The 26,812-nt window shown below is 39.8% G+C and overlaps 1 protein-coding gene across 42 annotated transcripts in view; it reads left to right on the top strand.

Moving 5' to 3' along the window:
* Positions 1-26,812, top strand: part of PTPRD (protein tyrosine phosphatase receptor type D) — a 1,487,793-nt gene that overhangs the window by 1,385,402 nt on the left and 75,579 nt on the right. For all 42 annotated transcript variants that reach the window (XM_048502785.1, XM_048502811.1, XM_048502810.1 and 39 more), the window contains 2 exons: positions 5,905-6,028; positions 23,941-24,116. In XM_048502785.1, coding sequence (XP_048358742.1) covers positions 5,905-6,028; positions 23,941-24,116 — 300 coding nt within the window. The remainder of the gene's footprint in view (positions 1-5,904; positions 6,029-23,940; positions 24,117-26,812) is intronic.

Raw genomic sequence — 26,812 nt, 5'->3', positions numbered from 1 at the left:
GCAGGGTTGAGCAGTAGCAAAAATATTTGGTAAATATTTGGATTTGGGCTTATTCAGGCATAAAATTATCTGTATGCCCGAACAAGACAAATACCATATTCGGTATACTCAAATATATTAAAATATCTGAGTATATTCAGGTCTGATTTTTGGGGAATTTTTGGTGTTTTTGTCATGTTTTGGCCTGCAGGTGGCCCATTATGAAGCTAGCAGCACCAACAATTCAGGGTATCATCCGGAGACTCTCCTGATAATACTACCCAAGTTTAATGATGTTTGGTTCAGGGGGTCCAAAGTTATGGACCCCCAAAAGGGATGTCCCCATCCCCCATTGTTTCCAATCGAAGCTAACAAGAGATGGGGCTAACCCTTTGAAATAAGCCCCTGACAAGCACCCCAAGAAATTTCCCCAGATTCTCTGCTCTGAAGTGCCTTGGCTCCATTGCAGCCAATTGGGAATTTCCGTGTGTGTAAGGAGGCTGCACATTTTTCAAGGCAGAGGCACAAAACTTTCAGGATATCTTCAGGAGACTATCTTGATGACACCACCCAGGTTTGGTGACCTTTGCTTCTGGAGGTTCACTTTTATTGACCCCGAAAAAGGTAAGGCCCATCTCTCACCTCCCCCTGAGTTTTGTTAATAGTTGGTAATAGTTTTGTTAATAGCCCATCTCCCACCTCCCCCTAAAGTTTTGTTAATAGTTGGTAGATCTGGATAAGACAATTGAAACTTGGGGAGCCTCTTTTTGTTGAAACTCGAAGTTTAACTCAAGGGACTGATGATCACTGTCTATTCGGGTTCAATCATAAAAGGAATGGATGTTATTGAGAAGCAATGGCAAGCAAATGCCACAATCCATCATGCTCTGACCTTTAGTAGAAATGAAAATGAGAAGTTAAATTTGGGATGACCATTTAATAGAAGTTTATTAGTAGAAATACAAAATTCTTCAAGGTGTATGCCAGCCTGATTGATTTTAAACATTCTAGGAGTACAAAGTAGTTCAGGTAGGGAATCCAAGATATTAAAACATAACATCAGATTATTTTTCCTATTCTTGCATTAAGATCCCCCCCCCAAATTAATATTTCAACCAATGAGTGTGACTTCTCTATGTCCATCATGTATTTGAAGAATCTTGACCATATTAAATGTAATTCTGTCAGTTCTTCCGTAGATGATAAATATGTGTTAATTTGGATTTTTACACCTTTAATTTCAATTAAGATGGCAAAGGGAGAAGAGATTCAAGAAATATATATTTGTCTGTAAGTTGTGTTTTTTAAAAAAAGTACTGAGGCTCACTTTATGGTGACCTTTGATACTAGTTTTGGTAGCCGGTAATTAATAAGTAATATAACCTTTTAAATTGATTCTGGTCATTGATCAGGTCTCTTGAAATAGTACACAGTCAAATAAGCAGGGGCTTAATGCCCTAATCCCCTAAACCAAATGTCACCAAACCTGGGTGGTATCATTAGAAGAGTCTCTTAAAGATACCCTGAAAGTTTGGTGCTGCTAGCTTAACAATTGCACCCCTGACAGCAGGCACCCCCCAAATTTCCCCAGATTTTCCTTTTAAATCCCCCCATTTGGTATGGTTTTAAAGGGAGAATCTGAGGTCCCCAGTTTAAACATTGAAAGTGATGCTGTTTCAGGGTGGGGGAGAATCAACCCCAAAATAGCATCACTTTCAATGTTTAAACTGGGAACCCCAGATTCTCCCTTTTAAGGTGGATTTAAAAGGAGAATCTGGGCTCCCTTGTTTAAACACCATTGAAAATGATGCTGTTTGGGGGTGGATTCCAGCATCACTTGTTTAAATTAGGGAGCCCAGATTCTCCTTTTAAATCCACTTTAAAGGGAGAATCTGGGGTTCCCAGTTTAAATAACATTGAAAGTAATACTGTTTCCCCCAAATGGGGGGACTGGATAAAACACCATAAAATGTTTTCATAGCAGTAATATAACATTTTGAAAGCATTTTGAAAATGTTTTCAAAAAATTTCTGCTGTGTGGCATGGCCTATTGCTGTGTTCAGATGTGTGAGTTGGGGCATGTTCTATAATGTGATAGTGACTTTGAAACAACCTGGTGTAAAAGATCAGTGCTTGGTCACGGTGGGGGAAGGTGGCTGCCCATTGGTGGGCCGCCAAACTCCAGTTTGCCTAGATACGCCACTGGGCATAGCTACAAGGGGGCCGCGGGGTGCACGTTGCACTGGGCATGCGCCTGGGGGGGGCATCAAACTCCAGGCTCCAGTTTGCCTAGTCACGCCACTGCAAATAAGGAAAGAAAACCAAGCAAGTCACGGTCACCAGTCTTGTTATTCCAGCCAGCTACATTCCAGGCGATAATTGTAACTAGTTGGCAAGTACATGAAGAATCTAGTGAATCTATTTCTAGTAATTTGTCCAATACTCCTTTATGATCAAAGAACTCACTGCCATTTCCACTGATTGAAGTCTAACATTGTTGTAATCCTAAGAAATGGTGCTGAGGTGAAGATAATTGTCAGAAGGAATCGGATCTACCCCACCTTGTGCAGCTGCACAAACTAATCAGCTTCCTCCCATCAATCTACAGTGCAGTAATTATGACAAAATAACAACTGTGACCAATTCTGCACAATACACAGCTACATTTAGTTTCACACAATCAAAGTCTTTGTTGTTTCAGCTGCCCAATTTCTTGCTTCTCAAGGTGGGTCCCAGATTTGCTCATCTTTTGGGAATGCTTTCAGGTAAATCCTATCAGAAATGCTGTGTTATACAACTGCCCTTCTAATCTGATAGGAGGATATTCTATGTCATAAGATTTGTGTTTGTGCTTATTATATGCCCCTATATGTGATTAATGCTCTGTCCTTCAATAGTTGTTCCCTTTACCCAAGTAATAGGAGTGTGGGTGCTGCCTGATGTCAACTATGTCTCACTCTCAATGGATGTCTGGTACAGCACTGTTGGGATCCTGCTGTGGAGTTGGTGACTAGGAGACTATTGACAATTTTGTTAAACTGACTGATTGCTCAGAGCAGGATGGTTCTGTAGTGCAAGCTTTTCCAATCTTTTTGAGCCTGTGAGTATGTTTGGAATTCAATCTGCACTGTCAATCAGAGGCTCTGCTGGGTAAAAGCCCCACCTAGTCCTATCCACTTTCTAAAGCACTTGGTAAGTGCTAAGAAAGGTGTCAGTGAGCACTATGGCTTCCACAGGAACCACATGGGGACCACTGCTATAATGTATACAGGAATAAGTGAATCCCTATAGATTTCTATTTCAGTTCTTTTTTATTTTCATCTGTTTTTTATCAGCTGTTTTCATTATCTACTTTGAGTCAGCTGTGTAGATTTGGCTGTATTATGTAGTTTTTATATCGAATATATACGGTATCAGCAGAATATATCATTTATACATGTACTATGTATACAATATATAATGTTAATTTATTAATCCACAATGGATGTTAAAAATGCCTACTTTTTTGGGGGAAAAAATGGTGTGAGGAGACCAAAAATGGTACAAATCAAGAGTCATAAGTTTTGTACATGAAACAGAAAATGAGATTGGCAGGTGAAACAACAGGGATAAGACATTCAAAGCCATCACTAATAGTGTAGCATTAGATTGTCATTTGTTGGTCATGTTTTGTGGGTATCCTGCTGTTCTAGATATTTTCTGGAGTCCTTGGGCCATAAAAAGAATTCTAAGCAATCAACCATGCTATCTTTACCCAGTTTTGAATGTACACCAGACAGCTGGCATAAACATTGTGCTATTTCCTTTGCTACATGTTCTTTAAGTGCCCACACTCAAAGAAAAAGGGGGACATAAGCTTTGAATAAAGGATGGATAGTGTGTAAGTTATCTTATTTGTTATCTTATTTGTTATTCATCAAAGAATGGATAGCGTGTAAGTTATCTTAAAAGTCTCTTATTTGGAAACTTATAAATGAGATAAATAGAAATCACTTTTACTTGGACATTTGATTCAACAGACAAGAGCAAGATGTAAATGAACAGCAATGATTCATTTAATTGAAAATAAAATAGTTAATAATATTATGTATGGTTGACTTCAATATATATAGTAAAACTGACTTCCAAATAAAGAAAATCACCCCAGGAAATAAATTTGATTCCTTCTTTTTTGTCAGGTTACCTCAGCAGGTTCAAGCCTTCCCTTTTCTCACCCATATCACCTTTCCACAGAAGTTACACACACCAGTTGAAATTATGAACCCTTAATTAGTCACCTTAAAATAAGCTTTCTACGCTGAGCAGACCCCCCCAAACCCTAACTAAAAGCCAAATAAAAATTTGTCCGAAACGTTCCTTTCCAGAACACAAACTCTAGACAAAAGAACAAAGGTTTCCCTCCCCTTTCTTTAAGGCTCCTTCCACACATGCAGAATAATTCTCTTTCAGTCCATTTTCACAATTGCAAGTGGATTTTGCTATTCCACATGGTAAAATCCATCTGCAAAGTGCAGTGAAAGTAGATTGAATGTGCATTATTCTGCATGTGCGGAAGGGGCCTCTTCTATGAGGCTTGCTGGCCCTCTGCCATTTTGTAGAGTTCCATGGGCTCCAACTGGCTGACAATCATTTGGATTTGCATGAACCCTAAGTCACAAGGCCCTGGAAGAGAGGCAGGAATTTATGGATGATTGCTAGATGTGTCGATACAATAGGAAAGGACTGGTGCTAGCTACCCTTGATTCAATAATTGTAGCCTGATTAATTTAATTTGGCACACATTTCTTGTTGAATTGTAACCAAAAGGAAAATTGCTTAATGAGGACTAGAATAACTACTTTTAAAGGTAGTGAAGATTTTTAAAAATAAATTTGTAGTTCGCTAACTATCAGTAACACTGGAGTTCAACCAAAGAGTGCAACCAAAAAAAGTCATCATTTTGTTTATTTCTTATGGAAATCTGTAATGTCCAGATCATAAATATTTGACTTTTGGCATTATGCATCATTAATATTATGCACATTTCTTTTGAACTGAGATTTGTTGCGATCAGTTGGACTTCCCTTTTGAATAACTATATTAAGTTCAGCATATTTCAGGGCTTGTATAGCTATAAATTTTTGCAATGCAGGCCAGAATCAGTTCCAGAATTCACCATATTAAACATGTAAACAGGGTAGTTCACTCATGTTTTTCTGTTTTAATATGTCACAAATTTGCTTATAAATACATTGTGTTAAATTTTTGCAAAAGATGAGTTGTTGAGTGCCAAATCTGATCAATCGTTGAGAGCCAAATTTGACTGTTCGACTGTGTTCTTTCCACTTGTTGGTCAGTGGTATGGGGAACTGCTTCTCCCAATGTAAAACATTCTTTAACCTGGACCTATCTGTTGCTTAAATATAATTACTAACCTTATACCCCTCCCCCAAAATATAGTAGATTTCTGGCAATAGAAATCTCTCTCTCTCTCTCTCTCTCTCTCTGTCTCGAATTGCTTCTTCACTCCTTTTGATTTTCATAACTTATCTATGAAACGTGGGCAAGAAACCAATGTATTATGCTTACCCTAGGACTTACCAGCTTGGACTCTATCAATTTATTCTACACTTCCCTTTCTTCTACAAACACATACGCTTTTCTTTCATGGAAAAAAATGAAGTATCTCCTACATTGATTTTTGTCTCATTTTGTATAAGGAAAAAAAGAGAGATCTGAACAAGGCAGGTGACTAAATGTGTTAGTCAATAAGTGTCGGAATGACTAACTGCAGTGAAATGCAGCCCATGGCTGAGTGCTTTAAGCTGTACTGTGGCATATAAATAATTTTTAGATTTACACATTTTATAAAACACAAATATAAAACACAGAATAAAAATGCAGCCAATGACAACTGTTCACTTCTAATTTTCTTTTTTTTTTAAGTCAATTGATCCAGGCCAGCAATTCACATGGGAGCACTCTAATCTGGAAGTAAATAAACCAAAGAATAGATATGCGAATGTTATTGCTTATGACCATTCTCGAGTCCTCCTGTCGGCTATAGAAGGTAAGCCAAAGAAACCAAACAAAATTTAACAGAAGTTTTTAAAAGTTTTTTGATCTTCCAATTTTTCAGTATCAAAAATTTATGTGATGCATAACATGTAACTGACCTAGGATCAAAAGAACTAAGAGACTTTGGAAGTCCATGTCTCATTTTGTTTTTCAATGAGCAGTGCCAATTCAAACCTGAGATGCTACTTTCTTCTTGTTGATAATATGTGAACTAGATATAATTCTTTTACTTTCCACACTTTATCAAAAGCATTATATCTATCTAAAAGCATTATGTAATGAAACTGAGCAAATGTCCCTTACAAGGTACTAATAGATTTTAGATGAACTGTAGCTGTTTGTGTTATATATTATGGGATTATTTTGTGATAGATTGCTTTCTGGTACAGGGAGCTATCTGTTTGCTTTGTAAAATGTACTTGTTTATGAACTGCTAGAACACAGATTCAGTACATTGCTATTTAATGCGTACCTGATTGTAGAAAGATCCTGAAAGACTAGGTATCTCAAAAAATAACTGTGGTTGTTTATTTGAAACACTGATCCACCTCCACGTAAAGTATCTTTGATGTCCATAATTTTCATGAAGGATCCAGAGACTTTCTTTTGTGAGGTGCTCATAGCTCAGTCTATATTTCTGTATCTAGGAAATCTGAGGTTTGATTTCTGAAATCAGAAGGTAAGAGATTTCATGGGAAAAAAGCTATAGAAAGCCACTGTGTGTAATTTGAGGAAGATAGGTTCAAAATCACTTAGTAGCACTGGCCTAAATACAATGGCATATCTTGGAGGGTAGTGGTGGGGTATTTAACCCAGGTGCCATTTGCCTGGGTCACAAGGGGGGCCATTTTGGCCACCCACCTCATCCCTTTTCCCTCACAGGCCAGGAAGACCCTTGTGTGGGCAAAGGGAATTTAGCAGCAAGGTGAGGGAGGGGTGTGTGCATGTGCCCATCACACACACTGCTGGCTCCTCTCAGTGCCACCTCCCTGGTGCCTGCTTGCCTGCCACCTTCTGCAAACTGGGCACTCTGGCAGGCACAATAAGCTGGGGAGCTTCTGAGATCTGCCACTCTGCCCTGCTTCTCCCCATCAAAGTGTAAAGGTGCTTTTGGGGAGATGTCAGGATGAAAATTTGGGCTGGCAGGGGCTGATGGGAATTGTAGTTCATGAACATTTGGAGTGCCATAGGTTTGCCACCACTGCCCTAGGGGGCAGAAGGAAAGGGGAGGGGATGCCTGTGCCTGTTATGGAAGCACCCCTCTGGCCCATCCCCAGATAGCCTCACTCTCTCCTCACCCTTTTCCACCTACCTAGTACTGTGCACTGTCTGGGAATCAGGGATAGTCCAGGCTGAACACAGCCATGGTAACATGCTGTATTTGGGTGCTGTGTGGTTTCCGGGCTGTATGGCCGTGTTCTAGCAGGAGAGAATGCTGCTAGAACACGGCCATACAGCCCGGAAACCACACAGCACCCAAGTGATTCCGGCCATGAAAGCCTTCGACAATACATTGAACATGCTGTATGTTTCACATGGGGGGGTGTTGGCCACCCCCTCCCTTTCCCCCCAGTAGTGCACCCCCACCCACCAGCCTTGGCCACCCATCACCTTGGCGCGCAGTTCCAGCAGCCTCCCCAGTTCCCTCATGGCCAGTGGTGGGAAGGAATTTGGTGTACCCACCTCCCCCCTTTTTGCCTCAGCAACTTGGGGGGAAGACCCAAAAGCCAACCACTGAGGTCTGGACCAGCAGCAGCTTGGTTCGCTGCTGCGCCCAGCTGCCTCCCACTCTCAGTGCCTCTGCTTTGCAGGCTGCAGTCCCAACTCACCACCTCCCTCTTCCCCCCTCAGTAACTTGGAGTTGGGGCGCTTCCAGACCGCGGCTTGCACCAGGTCCGAGGGCAGAAACCTTTGCAGCCCAAGCCTGGCACCAGCCTGTCCCGAGAAGCCACACTACATGCAGGTGAGCAAGGCAGTGCTGCCTCTGATCTGCTCTCTTGTCCTACTGCCAAGTAGGCTCAGCTGTGTTATCAGGCTCTCACAAGCACAACTTGTGCTTGGCCAGCACCAATGTTGAGCTTTGGGAGTAAGGGGGGGCAAGTTCAGTGCTGTCCTCAGGCACCATTTTCTCTAGATATGCCCCTGCCTAAATATACTGGTCTGATAACTGCCAATTATACCATACAGTTTTGCTGTAAGACCTGCATTAAGCTCAATATGTACGTTACATGTGATGTGATATGTGTCCCATTCATCATTCACCTATCCCAAATTTACCAGATGGAGAATTATTGCTTCCACTGTAGAAAACATTTCCAAAGAAAACCTTGTGCAGCATTTAATTATAAATCAAACAGTTCTTTCAAAACCCACCAGACTATTAGCTTCTCACTGAGATAAAGGGGGCAGCTTTTGGCATAGTTCCTTGTAAGAAGATCCTTTAAAGTGGCTTAGCTACTTGCGCAGAAGACCATCATTTCTCCCTCCCTCATAAACTGCATGTTAGATTGTGCAGCATTTAATCTGCAGTTATATAAACAACATCTTATCTGGGACTACCCAAAACAAGCAGGCATGGGCTAGTGAACTGACTGTGTTTATAGGCATAATCAGTTCTCTGCACTATACAGAGCTAAATAAATGCTTACTGAAGGAAAACACAACCCCACTGCTTGAGCCTTACATCTCTATCTAATTTATTGCAGCTGCGTATCAGGGACTTTGATAACAGACACAGATTTTTCAAATGTATTAGAGAATGTAAACAATCGCCTTGAAAAATTTGCATGTAATAATCAGCTTACATTTGTTCCACCTGTAATGCTCACTGAAATGATACTGACTGGATTTTAGCAGTGTCGCTTATATTCCCTTGCATCAAACTGTCAAGCCCAAATGCTATCCCATGTGCATACATTAGAGCTTCAGTTATCCACAAAGAAAATGACATTTCTGCAGTGGCAGGCCTTGATGAGATAACTGAGCTTTGCACTTTTAGCACCCACGTGGCAGTAGAAAGTTCTCTTGTTAGGAAATTTAGGGATATTGATAGTTTTATGTTAGTCTTCCAAATTATTTATCACTTGGGGAGTATTTGGACATTAAAAGGATCTTCTGTATTAAAATAATAATTTGCCCTGCATGTTATCCATGAAAATCTGAGTAAAACAGAAAGGCATGTTTTTTAAAGTTGCATTCTGTATATGTGACCCAAAAAACTTTTTTTGACGGAAAAGCAATTAAGTATGGCCAAACTTTCCCCAGATAAATTCAGAATTATGTTCAGCTGAACTTAGTTATTTTTCTTCATAATTGGAAAATGCATAGTTGTTACTTTGTTTTGTTTTTTCCAAGGCCAGATCTGAAAATTGGAAATGCTGTTATATTCCCAATGTCATAGGAAATACAAAGCTGTTTCCAGCTCTTTTTTCCCCAGCCCCACCTCCAATTTAATTTAATAATTTAATAATCCAGATAATTTAAGCAAACTGTCTCACTCCCTGCCACTGTTGTCATGGTGGCAACAGAGTGGAAGACAGTATGTGTGCAGGAACTAGGAGACATCACAATGTAGTGCTCAAGGTGAATGGCATTCCTATACATCAGCCATCTTTGCAGGAACTCTGTTTCCCAGGATTTTCTAACATATATATTTATAAGGGAAGAATAAAAGAAGCTCCATATAACACTCACCTTGTAGCCCTCTTTTTAGCAACAGCTGGTTAAGTAAGTGGGTGGGCAAAAGATAAGGAGGAGCAGGAATTCTTTGACACAGATTATAGTCCCAGTTGAGAAGAAGCCTTAGAGCCTAAAATCCATATCAGATTGGATGCAAGCATAAACAGTCACCAACGTTCATACTCTGAACGTAGAAATTACAAATTTGATAACAGCACTAGAATGAATGTTTTACATTAAAAGCAAACAATAAACAATGAGATGAGCTTTCACTGGAGGAGCTGTTGTTATCTTCAGTTTGCTCATTCATTTGTTATCAGAGATTCATTAAAGAAGTTGCACTGATTTATTTCACTGCACTTCTGCTTTGGCGATAATATTTGTGTCAGAATTAAAGTGGTTATTAAAGGGTGATTTCTGCTAAACCATTTTTATTTGGTGATGCCATTATTTGTTGACTTCCAGTGTGTGGTGACTAATTTTGTCAATATTTTGTCAGTATTTTGACACACACTGAGATGTACATAGGACTGCCTCCTGGAACAACTTTTGAATATAATGTGCCAGGAAGGGATGAATCAAGATTTCAACACATGGTTTTGTTTGGCCACTCATAAGAGCAATTCCAGAGGCAAAAATTCATATGGAAATCAAATTTTTAAATGAATATATGAGTTGGTCCATATATATAAAACTGCACAACAAAGCAGCTGCAATGGACTTTATTTGAATTATTCACTGTTAATCTACACTGAAATATTCCATGGTGAAGGTTAAAAGGAAGGAAGTATTCCGATAGGCCAGAAAGTCTGACAGAAGATTCTGCACAACTCAGTTGCCATCACCATATATAGAGGGGTTCCCTCTTCCCAAAACAAACAATGGACTTGAGTAGGTGGCAGGATTTAAATCACTCATTGAACCCAAAGCTTTCAAAAGCCCTTCCCTAAAATACCAAGCATTTAACTTTGATACCTGAATAAACTTTCTTCCAACTGAATCTCAAAATGCTTGTTTGAAGTTAATTATGGCCCCTATTCGACTTGGTGTAGATGCCATACAAATCATAGTTGAAAGGCAAAGCAAAGTGGAACTTTGAGAGAGGAGGAAAAGGCTGTATTTTCTCCTTAGTTCTGTTGGCTATAAGCTGTTTTTATGTTAGTTATGGACCATTAACAAATCTAGTGGAGAGTCATAATCTGTTTCCACCATAGTGTCATTTGCTTACAGATCTGGGAATGTTTGTTCATGAATTTAGGGACTGGGTTTAGATCCCACCTTAGCCACAATGGTCACATATTTTTCAGCTTAAATCGGCTAACAGGGCTGGTGTCAACATAAAATGATCCTATGTGCCCTGATGGCAGGATGCAGATAGGAAAGTTACAGGAAATGCCAACTTTTATTTTTTCTTCTAGGAGGAGAACACAATATTTATCAGATTATTTATAATGTTGACCCTGATGGGTTAGCTCTTTTCAGGCAACAGCAAGGACATGTATGCATGTTCATCACTCAGTGATTTCATATTATCTGATGCCATGCCTATACGAAAAAGCCAGTTCAGATCAAAGCACTGCCAGAAAAGTTTTCATTTCAAATGACATCACCTCCAGCAGAATCCATTTTCAGTGGAAGCAGTTCACTCATTCTCCTGCAAGGCACTGAATGGCTGCTGAATAACTGGGGACACTTAATAGATGCAACCCTGTCAGCCTGTGACAGGCATGCTTTCTGTTCTGCCTGGGCTGACAGTGAGCTCAGCTGCTATAGACGGATCTAGTCATAACAACACAAATTGGCTTTTCACACTGGATTGCAAACAGTTACATGTATGTCAATTCCCTTTAGATTTGAGCGTTTGCAAGAATTTTGTATGCAATATGTCAGCATCCCTTTTACATTTATAAGATACTAAATTTTAAAACACAAGGATGCAGTGTGGTATTAAGCTGAATTCTTTTTCTCCGCCAAGTTTGGAGACTTGCTTGTGCTATATTGTCAGCCTGTGAAAAAACAGTAAACATTCCAAATATGAAAATATATAGGCTGCCTAGCATTACATACGTTTCACAGCTGCGTTTGTTTCGGGGTTACCATGGAAATATGTCTTTGAAGCTGTTAAAGAAAAAAATGTAAGAAGTAAAGCTAAATATTCTAAGCCCAGAATGTGTATTTCAGGACTTTTGTTTTATCCTTCTAGGGATTTTCCACTGAAATAAATAGGCTTGGGGTCAACATCTGGGTCTTTTTAAATTCTCAATTAAGCAGTGATTAGAACATGACCCTGCCTGAAATACATTGTAGTATAGTAGGCCCCTTCCGCACACACAAAACAATGTGTTTTCAAACCACTTTCACAACTGTTTGCAAGTGGATTTTGCCATTCCGCACAGCTTCAAAGAGCACTGAAAGCAGTTTGAAAGTGCATTATTCTGCATGTGCGGAATGAGCCGTAGATAGAGTACTGTTCTAGACCCACATAGACCTGAGCTCAAATTTGTACTCAGTCATACAGTTTAATAGGTGGACCTGAGCAAGCCACTCTCTCTCAATCTGATGTAACCTTACAAGGATGTTATTTCATGGATACAAGGGGCCATATGCCTTATAAGCATTGTTCTGAGCTTTAGGGTGGAGGTGTGAGATACAAATATAAATAATTCATGTTTACAATCAGATAATTTATGGAACTTCATGAGTTTCATTCAGATAATCCCTCAGTATTTTCCATACAATAAATGTGGCTTTCCTAAGAAAAAATTCTCAAAATTCTATACCCTTTCTCCATGTAAGTTTAAACTGTGCATGTCTACCATACATTTCCTCACAACCATGTACAATCAGACTGATTGTTTATTATTACTCTTGCTCACTTCATCTGTACATTGTATTAAAAAGCATTGTTTCCCACTAGCATTACAGCTTCATTTTCTTTGTGCATGCATCATATTTTCTGAAGGTAATTGTTTACAAGCGCTATGGAGCTTAATCCTATTACTTCAAACTCTCTTTTAAAATATACTTTAATTGCACATTTCCTAAGAAAGCATTGCTGAAACAAAGGTTTATGGTTTAATTTGTCTTAAATAGGGAGATTGTGCCGTACTTAGCCTTTGCCGAGACTTGAAACAATTTCATGATGTGATTTCAGTCTGCAAATAAAGTGTGAAGTCTAATTAAAGCTATTTAAGATGACAACTTTTCCCCAGTAAATCAAAAGAAGAATGCTGAGGTCTGCATTACCAGTCTCTTTGTGTGACTGTTGTTTCATTTACCTTTGTACACACAAAATGTTCAGCTTGTTGTAGAGTCTTTTTAGTACAGTTCATTAAAGCAGTCTTGCAGTAAATCAGAAGCCACAGAAAAAGGAATTCTTATGCACATCTTGTTGTAACAACAGTAGATGAAGCATTTTGCATTTTTAGATTGTGTATGAGGACATGTGAATAAGAGATGTTGGAAAATAAAACAGGCAAGTCCTGATAAGAAGAGTAGTTGGGAAACCCCTGGAAGAACAAAAATGTGCAATCATGTGCAATCATGTGCAATATTGTGCAATCATGATTGAAATTATGACCTAACAAACATGGGATCTACAAGCCCTTGTGGAAGGATTGTTTTTCTGCCTTTCCCACTGTTTCCCATGTCCCTTCCTTGTAGCCCCCACAGTCACTCCCCTTTTCCTGCTTTTCTCCTTCCCACCAATCAGCCAACCTATCTTTACATTTTTTTTCCTGAGTTCAACGCCCCCTCCCACCTGCCTCTTATTGTTGTCAACTCATGGTTGTGAAATTCCTGTAGACTGTGGTGGTGGAGACCAGGGAGGGTAGATTTTAAGGAGAGCTTTGTGGGCCACAGAATCCATATTCCTGAATAGATCTCTGTGGCCTAGAGATCTGTGGTAATTGCCTTCCAGATTCTGTCTGGAAGCTGGCAACCCTACAGCCTTCTGGCAGCCTCTCTCCAGTAAAGTATGACCAAGTTGTGCAGTGGCCACTGTTCTTGGGTTCCAACCAAGTTACGTGAGTGATGAGTCTCCAGTGTTGTCACCAGATCCATCCCTTGCAAGGCCTTTTCCATGACATGACAAGGGAGCAATCTGGGACCTTTTCTACAGTTGTTTTGCCTCCAAGTCCATCCCTACTCCTTATCCTATAACTTGGCTTTACAAAACCAAGTCTTGGGAAGCTGGACAATATTATTGTAATTCCCCAGGAATCCCTAAAATGTCTCAGAGAGTCTCAGTTGGCATTCTTTCCTTAAAGCTACAACTGTTATGTTATCTGTTACCCCTTTTTTACATTTCAGATGTTTCTGCAAACTGGGGTGGGGGTGGGGGTAGTTCAGGTTTGTAGTGAAATCTCTTTTCTGTCCCCTGCTCCATTTTTTATTTTGACTTTACTTTTATTTTTTGTTTATTTGTTCCACATTTTCTGTTCAGGATGAGATATGTGATGTTTCGGGAGGTTTTTGTTTCCTTCCATGACCAAGAGGAAAAGAGCTGATATGTGAATGATTAATAGCTACATTATTGTTGTGTAATTAGATGTCTGTTCTTTAAAGTAGATCACACCAATGTCCCATCTGGATCATGCTTTTATACTATGTACAAATGATAGCCAGATTCAATGGCTGGTTTCACCACTGCTGTAGAGTTCCACCAGTCAAACTCATTAGTGTTAACCTGAGAGGAAATTTCATCTATTGTCCCCTCCTGACCTATATCTTTACAAAGAAAAACGCATACTAGAATGACTGACATCTCTGACTGTTATTCCCAAATTTTAGTAATGATGGCAATTGTTGTGCTTGTGGGTAAAGATGCCTTCAAGATACGGGAGCTAACAAAGGTTTGCAGAATTTACTCAAACTGCCTACACCATCTCATTATTTTTGTGCTATGAGATGTGACAGTGTTGCCCAGAGATTTTTTCCCACTCACTTAGCATGGGGCAGAGATAAGAGAAACACCCCTATAAAATGATATCACCTCTGTATTTAAAATCATTTAGTAGCTGGCTGTGTTTCCCTCAGGTTGCTTTGTTTTTTGTCACATCAAATTATTTTAAAGGGAGTTAAAATAACCTTCACAAAAGAATTTTCCTTTCCTCAAGAGGGTGGACAATAAACATGGGCATCTCTAGGAGTAAGGCAGAAGTAAGACATATGATTTACTATCATTTTCTTAAACATGTGCCCATTAGCAACACTCCCCACTAACTACCTTCTCTAAGCCAGTGTAGTAACTGAGAGGGAGAATGGTATTAGTGTGTAACACCTAAAGGCCCAGTGATGGTCCCCATCTGCAGACCTTGTGCCAAAATCACTTCACTATTAAATAAAAGCATTTGAAAACTAGTTTGGTATGCAGTTAGACTTGGGCTGCAAAGATTTGCACAAAAGACCCTTTAAGCCCACTAGGCAGCCCTGGACTATCACTGTCTTCCAGCTGGATATAACTTATCTTACAGGAAGAAATGGAACTGTGAAGGCTGACCAGAGCTCCTTGAAGGAAGATTGAGGTACAAATGGAATAAACCAGTAACAGTGCTTATGTGGCTGCCTGGATCCTAGGGTTGTCAACTTTGGGTCTAAACAAACCAAAAGATTTGAGGGTTGAGCCTAGAAGTGTGGGGTTAGGGAGGGGAAGGGCCTCTGCAGGGTATAATGCATTCCGCCATCCAAAACATCCATTTTCTCCAGGAGCTGTAGAACATACATTTTAAATCAATAAATAAGTGATTTATATGGCCTAGAGATAGGCTGTAATTCTTGGAAGTATCCAGCCACTTCCCAGAGGTTACTGGACACCTAATCATTAATGTCACATCTGTGATTCTGTTAGTTTGGACTAGCAACATAGACTGAATGTAAGTGCATTCATGAATTGAATCAATGGATTAAATACTCTGGCAGTCTGTCTTTACCTGTAGCCAACTGTGCATGGCTTTGGTAAGACTTTCAAATAACTCCACTGGAAAGCACAATAAGCCTGTCCATATTTCCAGTATTTCAAGTTTAATCCTAAGGATGCTGGTTTGAGACATGATGTAATGTGATGCTAAATCCCTGAGAGACTTTGTCATCATGTTTGGCACATGAAAGTATCTGTAGTCATTGCACTGAGAATATTTATAGGGCTTCAATTTCAGTTGGTTCTTTATCATTTTTTTAAATTACCATAGGAGTGCAACCCTCATATTTTCCAGCTCTATTTAAAACAGAAAAAATAGCATCCAAGGGGGATCTTCTGTTTCTTATAGCAGTAGCATGGGGTCAGCAGGGAGATTCAGAGACACCAACTTCAGTTGTTTCATTGGCAAAGTTCTTCTCTTTGATAGTCTTAGGATTTTGGCTCTTGTAGCTATAGACCAGTCTTCCAAAAAGATATTTACCACATTGTGTACACACATTGAAAAAGGATTTTTTTCTTTGCATTTGTTACTCTGTGTGATATTTTCAGGTCTTTTATGTTTGAAATAACATGTACTTCAAAGAACACTACCAGACACTTGTAACATTATTATAATCTATGTAGAAAAATGTTCCTTTTATACATTCTTGGCCCACATCTTTCAGTTATAATACCCACTAGGTGTAGCTTTAACTTGTTGGTCTCATTTTCCTTCTCAGCTGCTTATTTTAGAAATGTTTCATCATCTTTGATAAACGGAGGATGTGTGGCACTGTGCCTGGATGATTTTTTAAAATGAATCATTAACTCGTATTTCCACATTGAGGGAATTCAGGAAAAGCTACCCATATACCTAGAATGGGAACCGCCAATTCTTTCCATTAAAATAACTGTTCTTTGGAAATGTGTAGCACTGTGTTTAAACAGAACATTATTCTACTTCTAATGCAGTTGTGCACTGCAGCCACTAGGAACACAGAAAAATGGTTGTTCTGACTCTGCTGGTCAGGCTTTTCTGCAACATTTACTACAAGGAAACAAACTTTTGTGATGGTTGTTGTGGGTTTCTGGGCCACACAACCAGTTGAATCCAGCCATGAAAGCCTTCGACAAAACTTTTGTGTATTTGGCTGAACCCTTCAACCAAGCCAACACTGGAGCAAGACAAGACCATCCAAAACAGCTCATGGTTGTTAAAGACATTGGCAGACTGCATATTCCTAACAAGATTATTCCCAGAATTATGCTTCCTTCCTTTTTCCTTCCACTCATTTCCATAGTTTTCTCTGCTCATCCAGATCTTCCTTGTTAGTTTGTTGCAGAAACCTTTCTTCTTTTCTTTCATTCTCTTTCCACATTTCTTCATTTTGCTCTCTTTTTATTATAGGACTTTATTTCTCTCTCCCCTCTTCTAATTGCTCCTCTTCTTTATTTGTCAGTCTCAATCTCAACTTCTCATTCCTGGTTGGCAACGTAGAATATGCCTAATACTAATAAAGTGGCAACCCCTTGTCAATATTATGAACAGAAGTGGGGCAGGGGAGTTAATATTCTCCAAGGTGCTTAACCCTCCCCCTCCCCAATGCATGGTAATATAATGTTAATGTAAAACAGAAGTTAGAATTCCTCCCCTGGTTAATTAAACTACGCTTTAAACACAGTTCAGGTAGTTGCTGTTGTATTGGTGGGATGTCTAATGATCCTTGTAAATGCTGTTTTGCTACTGTAGAAATTAAGCTTCATGTTATATGACAAATGCCATAATCTTTTTAGAAAATGTGTCAGCAAATCACTTTCAATGATCCTAGTATTTCTCATCCAGCAAAACATGACCAATTTGCCCCTATTTTTGTGCTACATAAACTTAGATTTCTTACCAATTTACTTGGGGGTAGAAAGTGCCATCAAGTTGCAGCTAACTTAGGGAGACCCTATACAGTTTTCAGGACAAAAGATATTCAAAGGTGGTTTGCTTCTGCCTACCTCTATATATCAAAACTGGACTTCCTTGGTGGTCTCCGATCTAAATACTAACCAGGACTGACTGTGCTAACTTGGGCAATGTCATGTTCTTATTTTGGATTGTTTCATCTTACAGTTTTTGAGGTAAGAGATGAGCACAAGCGATGAGCGTCTTTGACTTCTTCTGTTTAGTATTAACCAGGGTTAGCTGAAGTGGCACTGCCATCTGTGATAAATCCTCTGCTAGTGTCATCTTCCACTACTGCTGCTGCACATCGTCTATTCTTCAAGGATTATTCTGCCCAATCTACTCTAAATAAATTCAAGCCTCCAGGGCCTGATGAACTATGTCCAATGGGATTAAAAGAACTGGCAGAAGCAATCTCAGAACAACTGGCAATAATCTTTGAGAATTCTTAGAGAACCGGAGAAGTCCTAACAGACTGGAGGAGGGCAAATTTGGTCTCCATCTTCAAAAGGGTGGATGCCAAATAATTACCACCCAGTCAACCTGAAATCAATACCAAGAAAGATTCTAGAGCAGATAATTAAACAGGTAGTCTGTAAGCACTTAGAAGGGAATGCCGTGATCACTAAAAGTCAACACAGGTTTCTCAAAAACAAATCATGCAAAACTAGTGTTCTTTCTTTTTTGATGGAATGACAAGCTTGGTAGATGAAGGGAATACTGTAGGTATAGCATACCTTGAATTTAGTAAGGCCTTTTACAAGGTCCCCCGTTATATTCTTGCAAAAAAAGCTAGTATAATGTGGACTAGATAATGCTACTATTAGGAGGATTTGTAATTGATTGACTGACCGAACCCAAGGGTGCTTACCAGTGGCTCATGTTCATCCTGCAGGGAAGTGACTAGTGGGGTGTCTCAGAGTTCTGTCCTGGGCCCAGTGCTATTCAATATTTTTATCAATGACTTGGATAATGAAATAGAGGGCATGTTAATCAAATTTGCAGATGATACCAAGTTAGGAAAAGTAGCTAATACCCTGGAGGACAGGGACAGGATACAAAATGATCTGGACAGATTAGAGAGCTGGGCCAAAACTAACAAAATGAATTTCATCAGAGATAAATGTAAGATTCTACACTTAGACAGAAAAAAATGAAATGCACAGATATAGGATGGGTGACACCTGACTTAACAACAGTACATGTGCATTTTTGTACACTAAGCACAACAAGAGGGAGATAATAATGTGGGAGACATGAACTCAAGTACAAGTCACTTCAGAAAACTAGAAAGAATTATCTTATCATGACTTTCCCTACCAGATTAAAAGCCATCCAAATTCCAATTGTAGTTAGACGTTGCTTATACAGATTTTAGAAGTCTTTCTGGTTTTCAGGGTCACTAAGGATGATATTGCAGGTCAAAGCAAACTTCATAAATAATCCATACAATTTTGAAAAATCCTTTCCAAAGTGTATTGGAATTTACATAGGGTCACAGTAGGTCGGTAGTCTCCTTCAAAGATAATTGAGTGGTAGAATGAAAGATTAGGCACATGGGAAAATAATATTTTTTTTAGCAAAAGTAAAGTTCTGTTAATGAGATTATTCTATCATGACTTCAGATTTTCCATTTACTTTGAATGGTTCATTTATTGAGCCAACTGACTGAAATAGCTACACTGTCCACCTCTATGCACTTTGCTAGTGATTCATAATAACACAAGACACTCATGGTAACCACCTTTTTGGTTTACTCCTAAATTACTATTGCTCTGCCATTGGGATCCTCTGAATCTGGAGTGCAGGAGAGTAAGAATGAGACTGGATTTCAAAGTTGTCCTTTTTAATTGGAATGTATCCATGTTGGTGTGTTTTCTTCCTTATAAAAAATAAATCCACGAGGGCTGGTTCCAATTTCCCTTTCCTTATACCAATTTTTTCTCATTAACATTGATGCATATTCCATCATTATTTTTGTAACAATTTTATATAAATGCACTAAAAGCAATGAAAAATCAACAACAAAAACAATGAAAATCCAAATATTTGAAATTTTAAAAGAAATGAAATAACTACTAAAGAAGATTGGTGTCACCAATCTATTTGGGTTTTTCCCCCCTCATTAAAGTTTGATTTAAAGTAGATGAAAGAAGATCTTGAACAGCAGGGGGAATCCACGAATAAGTTAAGCTCCCTTCACGTGAACACATAAATATGCCTTACAGTGTCGTATAGGGCAGCCAAGGCCCTGGTGTGGACAGAGCATTGTCCTCTCCAGGTCACATTGCCTGGAAGTGGCAGCAGAAGAAAAATTAAAAAGAAACTTCTGGTTTCATCCAATCACAAGGAACAATATGGCAAAAATTTCCTTTAAGTAGACAAGGTCTTATTTTTCATTTGAAATTTTGTCCCAGGACGCTGCTTCTATAACCCTCCTACCAGTTGCCAGGTACTGTCTGGTACTTGTCAGTATTTTCTCTGACTAGTCAGTATTGTCTAGTCAGTATTTTCTCTGACCACCACCAGCAGCTCTCCAGGATTCCAGACAAAGGTCTTTCCTATCACCAACTCCTGGATCATTTCAACCAAAGGTTCTAGGAGTTGAACCTAGGATACTGTGCATACAGAACAGATGCTTTGCTGCTCAGTCATGACCATTCCAGGCCATGTATTTGCTGCTTTTCTTTCCTTATGTAAGTAACTCCTTCATTTCTTTGCGCTCTTTACTGAACTGGGGGCATAGTTGTAATAAGAGGAAGCTTTCCCCCCAACTCAAATACCTGACACTGCATGACCTCATCTCCATTGAAGAGAAGCTGACAGGGAGGAAAGACAGAGAGCAGTGGTATATCTTGTGGATGAGGTGATCTCATGACCCAGGCACCACTAACCTTAGTCACGTGGAGGCACATTAAGCTGTCCCTTCCCCCTGCATCTCCAGTCTCTGCTTTCCTGCCACCTTTCAGAGCAAAGCCTGCTCCCCTTCTCTCCTGTGGCCAGTCCCTGACTGAACTCCCCCTCCCCACGCCCTGCTGCACTCACCCAGTCCCAGTTTGCCTGGATCACTGACTCACCTGGCCAGCTGCCTCACTCAGTCCCAGCTAGTGCAGCCTGCTGCCTCCCTTCCCCCACCACACTCACACGGCCCCAGCTTGCTGCCTTGTCCACCCAGGGCCTTGTCCATCCCCAGCTCACAACAGTCTGCTGCCTCCCTGTCTCCCTCTGTCACACTCTCATGGCCCCAGCTCACCACCTTGACTGCTTGATATGCAGTCATGCAGTCACCACCTTGACTGCATGACCCCAACTTGCCCTGAACCACCACATCCCTCTCTTCCCTTTCTGCACTCGCACTGCCCTGGCTCACTGACTGACCGACCATCTTGCATGACCTGTCCCCTCACTCTCTTCCCCCTTGCCCAGGACCTGGCCAAACTCCCTCACCTACCCACCCTCCACCGAACTCCCTCACCCCCAGCAGTGGGGAACTGGCAGTAGTGTGGGCAACTGGCAGCAGTAAGCCCTGGGCACCATTTTGCAGTGGTACACCACTGGCAGGGGGTACCTATGTCTGTTGATCTCATGAAAAAATACTGTGTCCTTTAGCAGATCACTGTGCTATACAAGTATTTCCTCTGGTCCATTCTGTAACGCGTTTCATTAAATGTTGCTGAACTTTGCCACTTTGTATCTCAAAATTAATCTCTACTATGCTCATTATCCCCATAAACATTATGAAGGGAACTTCATTTGCTCAAAACCTTTTCTTTTGTAACTTTCAAGTAGTCCTCTTACCTGAGAGAGATTGCATTTACCTAGGAATAAGTACTATTTCACTTAATGAGACTTCTGACTAGAAATACATGGATCAGCCTATTAGAAGAAGGCCTTTTTCACCCTCGAATTCTGCCTCACAGAGAACTTACCTTTCTGTTACCATTGACCTTCCTTTATGTATTTTTTCACCCTTTCCAAAGACACCGTGGGGTTGAGCAAAGAAACTGCAATGTTTCCAAATGCTGGCGAAACATGACCTTTCCTGTTGTTTCATTTTTCCCTTGAAGCAAAACCACTAAACAAGAAGCATAATTCTTTATCCAGATTTTGATGCTCCTTCCCCAGTTCACCCATAAAAGTTTCCCCTTTCTTCTGGTCACCATTTTAAAAGGATCTGAAGGGCTTTAAGTTGCTTGCATGTGTGTTTGCCTTCCTTGAAAGTAAATGCAGTTGTTTTTGGACTAGCTCTGCTGAATGGATCTGAGAACTGAGTGAATACGGCCCAATCTCTTATGTAATCTGTGGGGGAAAGTTCACTGTGAGGCAGAGAGCCTCAAGGCAAGTAGTAAGCTCACAAAAGCCAAATAGTTGCTTTTTACTTCACTTCCATTATTTTTAAAAGCCCTTCAGATCACTGTGGAGTATAAAAGTGAAACTGGTGTGACTACTTCTTGTGGACTGCTTCCCTCTTTCCTTTCCCTGCTACCTCTTGTTAGTTTTCTTATTGGCTTTTTCCAGCATCACTTTACTTTATTTATTTATTTTTATTTTATTCATAATTGGTTTTATATACCGCCCCTCCCCCGAAGGGCTCTGGGCGGTGAATAACACAATAAAACAATAGTTACAATAAAACCCCATTAAAACAGAAATCAATAATGACTGTTCTTTGCTCCACTGATGGATCCCTAGTCTTCATACAAAAAAACCCCTTCTGATATGTGAAATGGTGGAAATTAGGTGAGGGAAGGTGGGGTGGAACAAAAAAAACCCACCACTCTTTTTTTCCCTGTAGAGGCAAGGGAAACCACAGGGATAGTGAGCGTTTTCCCACTTCTGCTGTGCACTACTGTAGGCAAGTAGTGCGGGGTCCCCCGGCACTCCCCACTACAGGGGCAGTGACAACGCAGCCGCCCCGACACTGCCGCTGTCGCGTCCCCTCAGCACGTGTCATTCCTGGTGCTCTTCAAAACGGCGCCTTTTGATGACCCCGCACAGAGCGTGGGGTCGTGGGGAAGCCCGGGCACGCGGCAGAAATGACGCTCGCTGAGAGTAGCGCACGGCATAGGGGGCTCATGGTAAGTGGGAAAACGCTCAGTGTCAGTTCAGGAGCGGGGAAAATGTGTGCACAATTTTATAGAAGGCTTTCTGGTGGCAGAGTTTTAAAAAAGAAATTCAGTCTCCCCACACCACCAGAAAGCTTTCTGGAGGAAGCAGGACAGTATGGCAGTGGCATTGTCACCGGATACCTCAGGCTGTCAGTTGGGCTGCCTGTGTAACATTTGTTCCAGGTATATGGTTTAAAAATGTTCTTAAAGCAAGAATTATTAAATGCAAAGAAAAAGAAGCCTTGCTGAAGAATAATTTGTGTGGCATATGCAAGGAGGAGTTTTGCCAATCCACTTTTTTAAATATTTTGGAATTATTTGAGAGTGTCAGAAGAAATGAAGATGGACATAATTGGATAGGCATAGGCTCAGTTCAGACATTACACAAAATTGTGATTTGGTGAACCAGCTGTTGTTAGTGTACTTACCTTAACCCAGACTATTCTACAAATTATGATTAGCTAACCAAGATCTGAGGATGGTTTGCTAACTAACCCTTAACCAAGTTTGTGTGGTGTCTGCACTCTCCCAGGCACAGAGAGAAGAATGTAATGCCAGAATTTTCTGAGCCAACCCACATTTGAGTGACTGATTGTGATTTGAATCCTGATTTCACGAACTTGCCATAGTTAAAACCGACTACGCTTTTGCGTTATGTCTAAACCAAGCAATTATTACTTGGACTTCCAGAGATCTTTTGATAGTCCCTCAGCATAGATTCCTGAAAAATCTTATTAGTCATGGGATAAGATGAAAGCTTTTCTTATGAATTGGTAACTAGTTCAATAAAAGGAAAAAGTAAATGGACAGTTTTCATGATGGAAGAAAGCCACAGAGATCTGTGCTATGGGTGGGAGTTCTACAAAGTATTCTTAAACAATAATTAAACCCTATATTATTTAGTGACATGAGATTTTGTTTTGGTAATAAAGGTTATTGAAGCCACGGCTATTAGATAACTTATTTCATTTTAAAATCTATTTCATTATTCATATTAATGTAGTAATTCAGTAAAGTTGTCCAAACAAATGACAATTTTTACAACTCCACAAATGTAAAGAATAGTGTGACTACTGTGATTAGTTTAAGCATAGATTATATCCAGCCATCTTAGTACTCAGATGCAAAGAATAAATTGTTTTCAGTTGCCAGTGAAAAAGAATGTATATGAAATTGGAGATTACTAAATGTTACAGTGTTTTGCATCTTATCCACAAAATTAAAGTGATATTATGTGAACTTTCAGGAGTATGCTCTATTTTGCTTTTTAGGCATACCAGGCAGTGATTATATCAACTCTAACTACATAGATGGTTATAGAAAGCAGAATGCCTACATTGCAACACAAGGAGCCCTCCCTGAAACCTTTGGAGATTTCTGGAGAATGATGTGGGAACAAAGGGGCGCAACTGTCGTCATGATGACCAAACTGGAAGAAAGGTCCAGGGTAAGATTATTGCATATTTGTATATTTAGTAGCCCCTTTGAAATGGTTTATCCATAAAACTGATTTTAAACTGTGAAGTCAGTAAGTTGTCATTTATTACAAATTTCTTTGAAGCTACATTGTGCTGTTATGTTTTTTAAGCTGTTAACACACACACCCCCCATTACCTTCATGATTAATTTTTATGCACAATTCTTATTTTTATGCAAAATTCTACTTGGTATAGGAAGCACAATCCAACCTACTCATATTTTTGAAATATTTGTATCTGTATTCTGTCCTGTTAATGATACCTTTTTATATATGAGCTCTTTTTATTTTAATGGATCATTGTTATTTTAATGTGCGGACTGTGAATTAGCCATGTTTTATATACTTTTATTCCAGACACAAATTAAATATGTTACAAAAACTTATGCCGTCTTTGACTTAATGATCAAGCTGAGTAGTACAGTTGCATTGATCTTGAAATACATGCTCTGGCTTTGCTTCAGAATTCTAAGGCTAATTAATAGAATCCACCTATGTGATAACATTTCCTAGTTTTCATAGCTATCAACCCCAAGGAAAAAATAGACTGCTTATTTAACAGTTATCATGCTTCTAGAGCATATCAATCTTTCTTATCATGTTGGCTTATCACTTAACAAGGGAAGGCACCTGAGATGTGAAATGAAAAGACAATCTGTGATATCGAATCTGGGGTGATGGCTTAAAAGAATCACTTGATATTTCCAATTGAAAAACCACTGAAATCTGTTATCAAAACCAGTTACATTTTGCATATGCATCCTGAAATATTATCCTATTCCAGCTTTTTATATTGCTAAGAGACTGTATTTTGTAACTACAGTAAGTTTCTTTTTTGCTTGCCTGCATATTCAGGCTTTATTGTCTGTTCTTTCAAATATCTATTGATAATGATCACTGTAGGATTAATTTTCATCAATATATTATATTTTAGCAGTCTTTGGTTGGACCCAGTGTGGAATGTGGTTTGAGTTAAACAAATATAACTCTGCCTCTTTCTCATTATCTGCTTTAATAATAAAGGAAATTTCTGAATGGTATTGGGCTATTGCTCATTTTGATGGGAACAAACAGTCCTTTGCAGAAGGCTTTGGTACTTAATGTTCACAGTTTTTCATGACATTGGAATCCACTTCTATCCCATTCACAAATATATGTTTTGAAATGTCCAAATAAATTTTTGCTTTTTCTACTAATGAATTGCTTTTTTCAGTTTCTAGTTAACTTTATTGTCTGCTTGCTCTGTCAAGTGTTAGTCATAATCACAGTGTTTATAGTGTGTGGTTTTGTACAGCTGTAGCACAGGCTGTGAGTTCAGTTCAGCTAGCTGGCATATTTTATATACTGGAGTTTGTTACTTCAGCCCTGTTCCTGCCGCCCTAACAATGCTTTCCTGGGAGTAAGCTTCACTGAATAAAACAGGACTTTCTTCCAAGTAGATTTGGGTAGGATTGCTTCCTGTATTCCAGTAAAAATAGGTTTTTAGTAAATTAAAATCATATTTTTTTGCTATCTAATCAATGACAATTTACATACTTATTGGCATTGCTATCATTGGGACCATCTCCTGTGATGAAAACATATATTATTCCAATTATCTCACTTCCTCTTCAGTCTATATAAGATAAGCCTGGTCGATGTTGAGCAGCTAAACTGAATGCACCCTGACCTGGATAGCCTCAGGCTAGCCTGATCTCATCGGATCTGAACAGCTTCATCAGGGTTGGCCGTGGTTAGTATTTGGATGGGACACCTCTAAGCAATACCAGGGTCCTGACCTGGAAGCAGGCAATAGAAAAGCACCTCTATATATCTCTTGCCTTGGGGTTGCCATAAGTCAGCTGTGATTTGATAGAAAAAAACAAAGGTGAATACAGCTAACAAGTCATGAATGGCAGTCAGTGGGTGATAACTGTTTTTTTAGTTGAACTACCTTATACTGAGTTAGGCCACTGATGCATGTACTTTTATCCTATGACTTGACATGGATTCTTGAAGGCATCAGGCAGGGAAAGATCTATCAACATCTGCTATCTGAGATGGTTTAGTTCAGGGGTCTGCAACCTGTGGCTCTCCCATCAGCCCCTGCAAGCATGGCCAATTGGGATTTGTAGTCCATGAACATCTGGAGATCCACAGGTTGCAGACCCCTGGTTTAGTTGGAGATGCCAGGAATTAAGCCTTGGTACTTCTGCAGGGATGAGCTGGTGATGAAACGACTGAGCCATGATTCTTCCCCAAAATCAGTTGGTTGTCTTTAATCTATCATTGTATAGAGAAATCATAGATCCCCTACTAGTAGTATGTGAATCCTTTTTCTAGATTTGGTGCTTATTTGCTTTACAGTTGAATCCAGAGCCGCAGGTGGTGGAACTCAGTGCTGTTTTGGTGCCACGTCACCACCTCCAAGAAGGCTGCTTGATGGCATCACCCAAGCCCTTGGTGCTGGCGTTCTGGCAGGCAAAGATCAGATGAAAGCAAACTAATGTTTGCTCCATCCATAACCATGCCTCCAGAATGCCTCGCTATACTGGTGGAGTTGCCAGGAGCACAGGAGTGCCGATGCAGCACAAAGGAGGGCCACAGTGGCTACCTGCTGGTGGATTTGTCCACCAAAGTAAGTGCTTTGGGGAAGGCAAATCTGCCCGCCTTCAGAGAGGGAGTCA

The sequence above is a fragment of the Sphaerodactylus townsendi genome, linkage group LG07, assembly GCF_021028975.2.
Source record: "Sphaerodactylus townsendi isolate TG3544 linkage group LG07, MPM_Stown_v2.3, whole genome shotgun sequence".
NCBI classification, from domain to species: Eukaryota; Metazoa; Chordata; class Lepidosauria; order Squamata; family Sphaerodactylidae; genus Sphaerodactylus; species Sphaerodactylus townsendi.
This window is presented reverse-complemented; position numbering and strand designations above follow the sequence as displayed.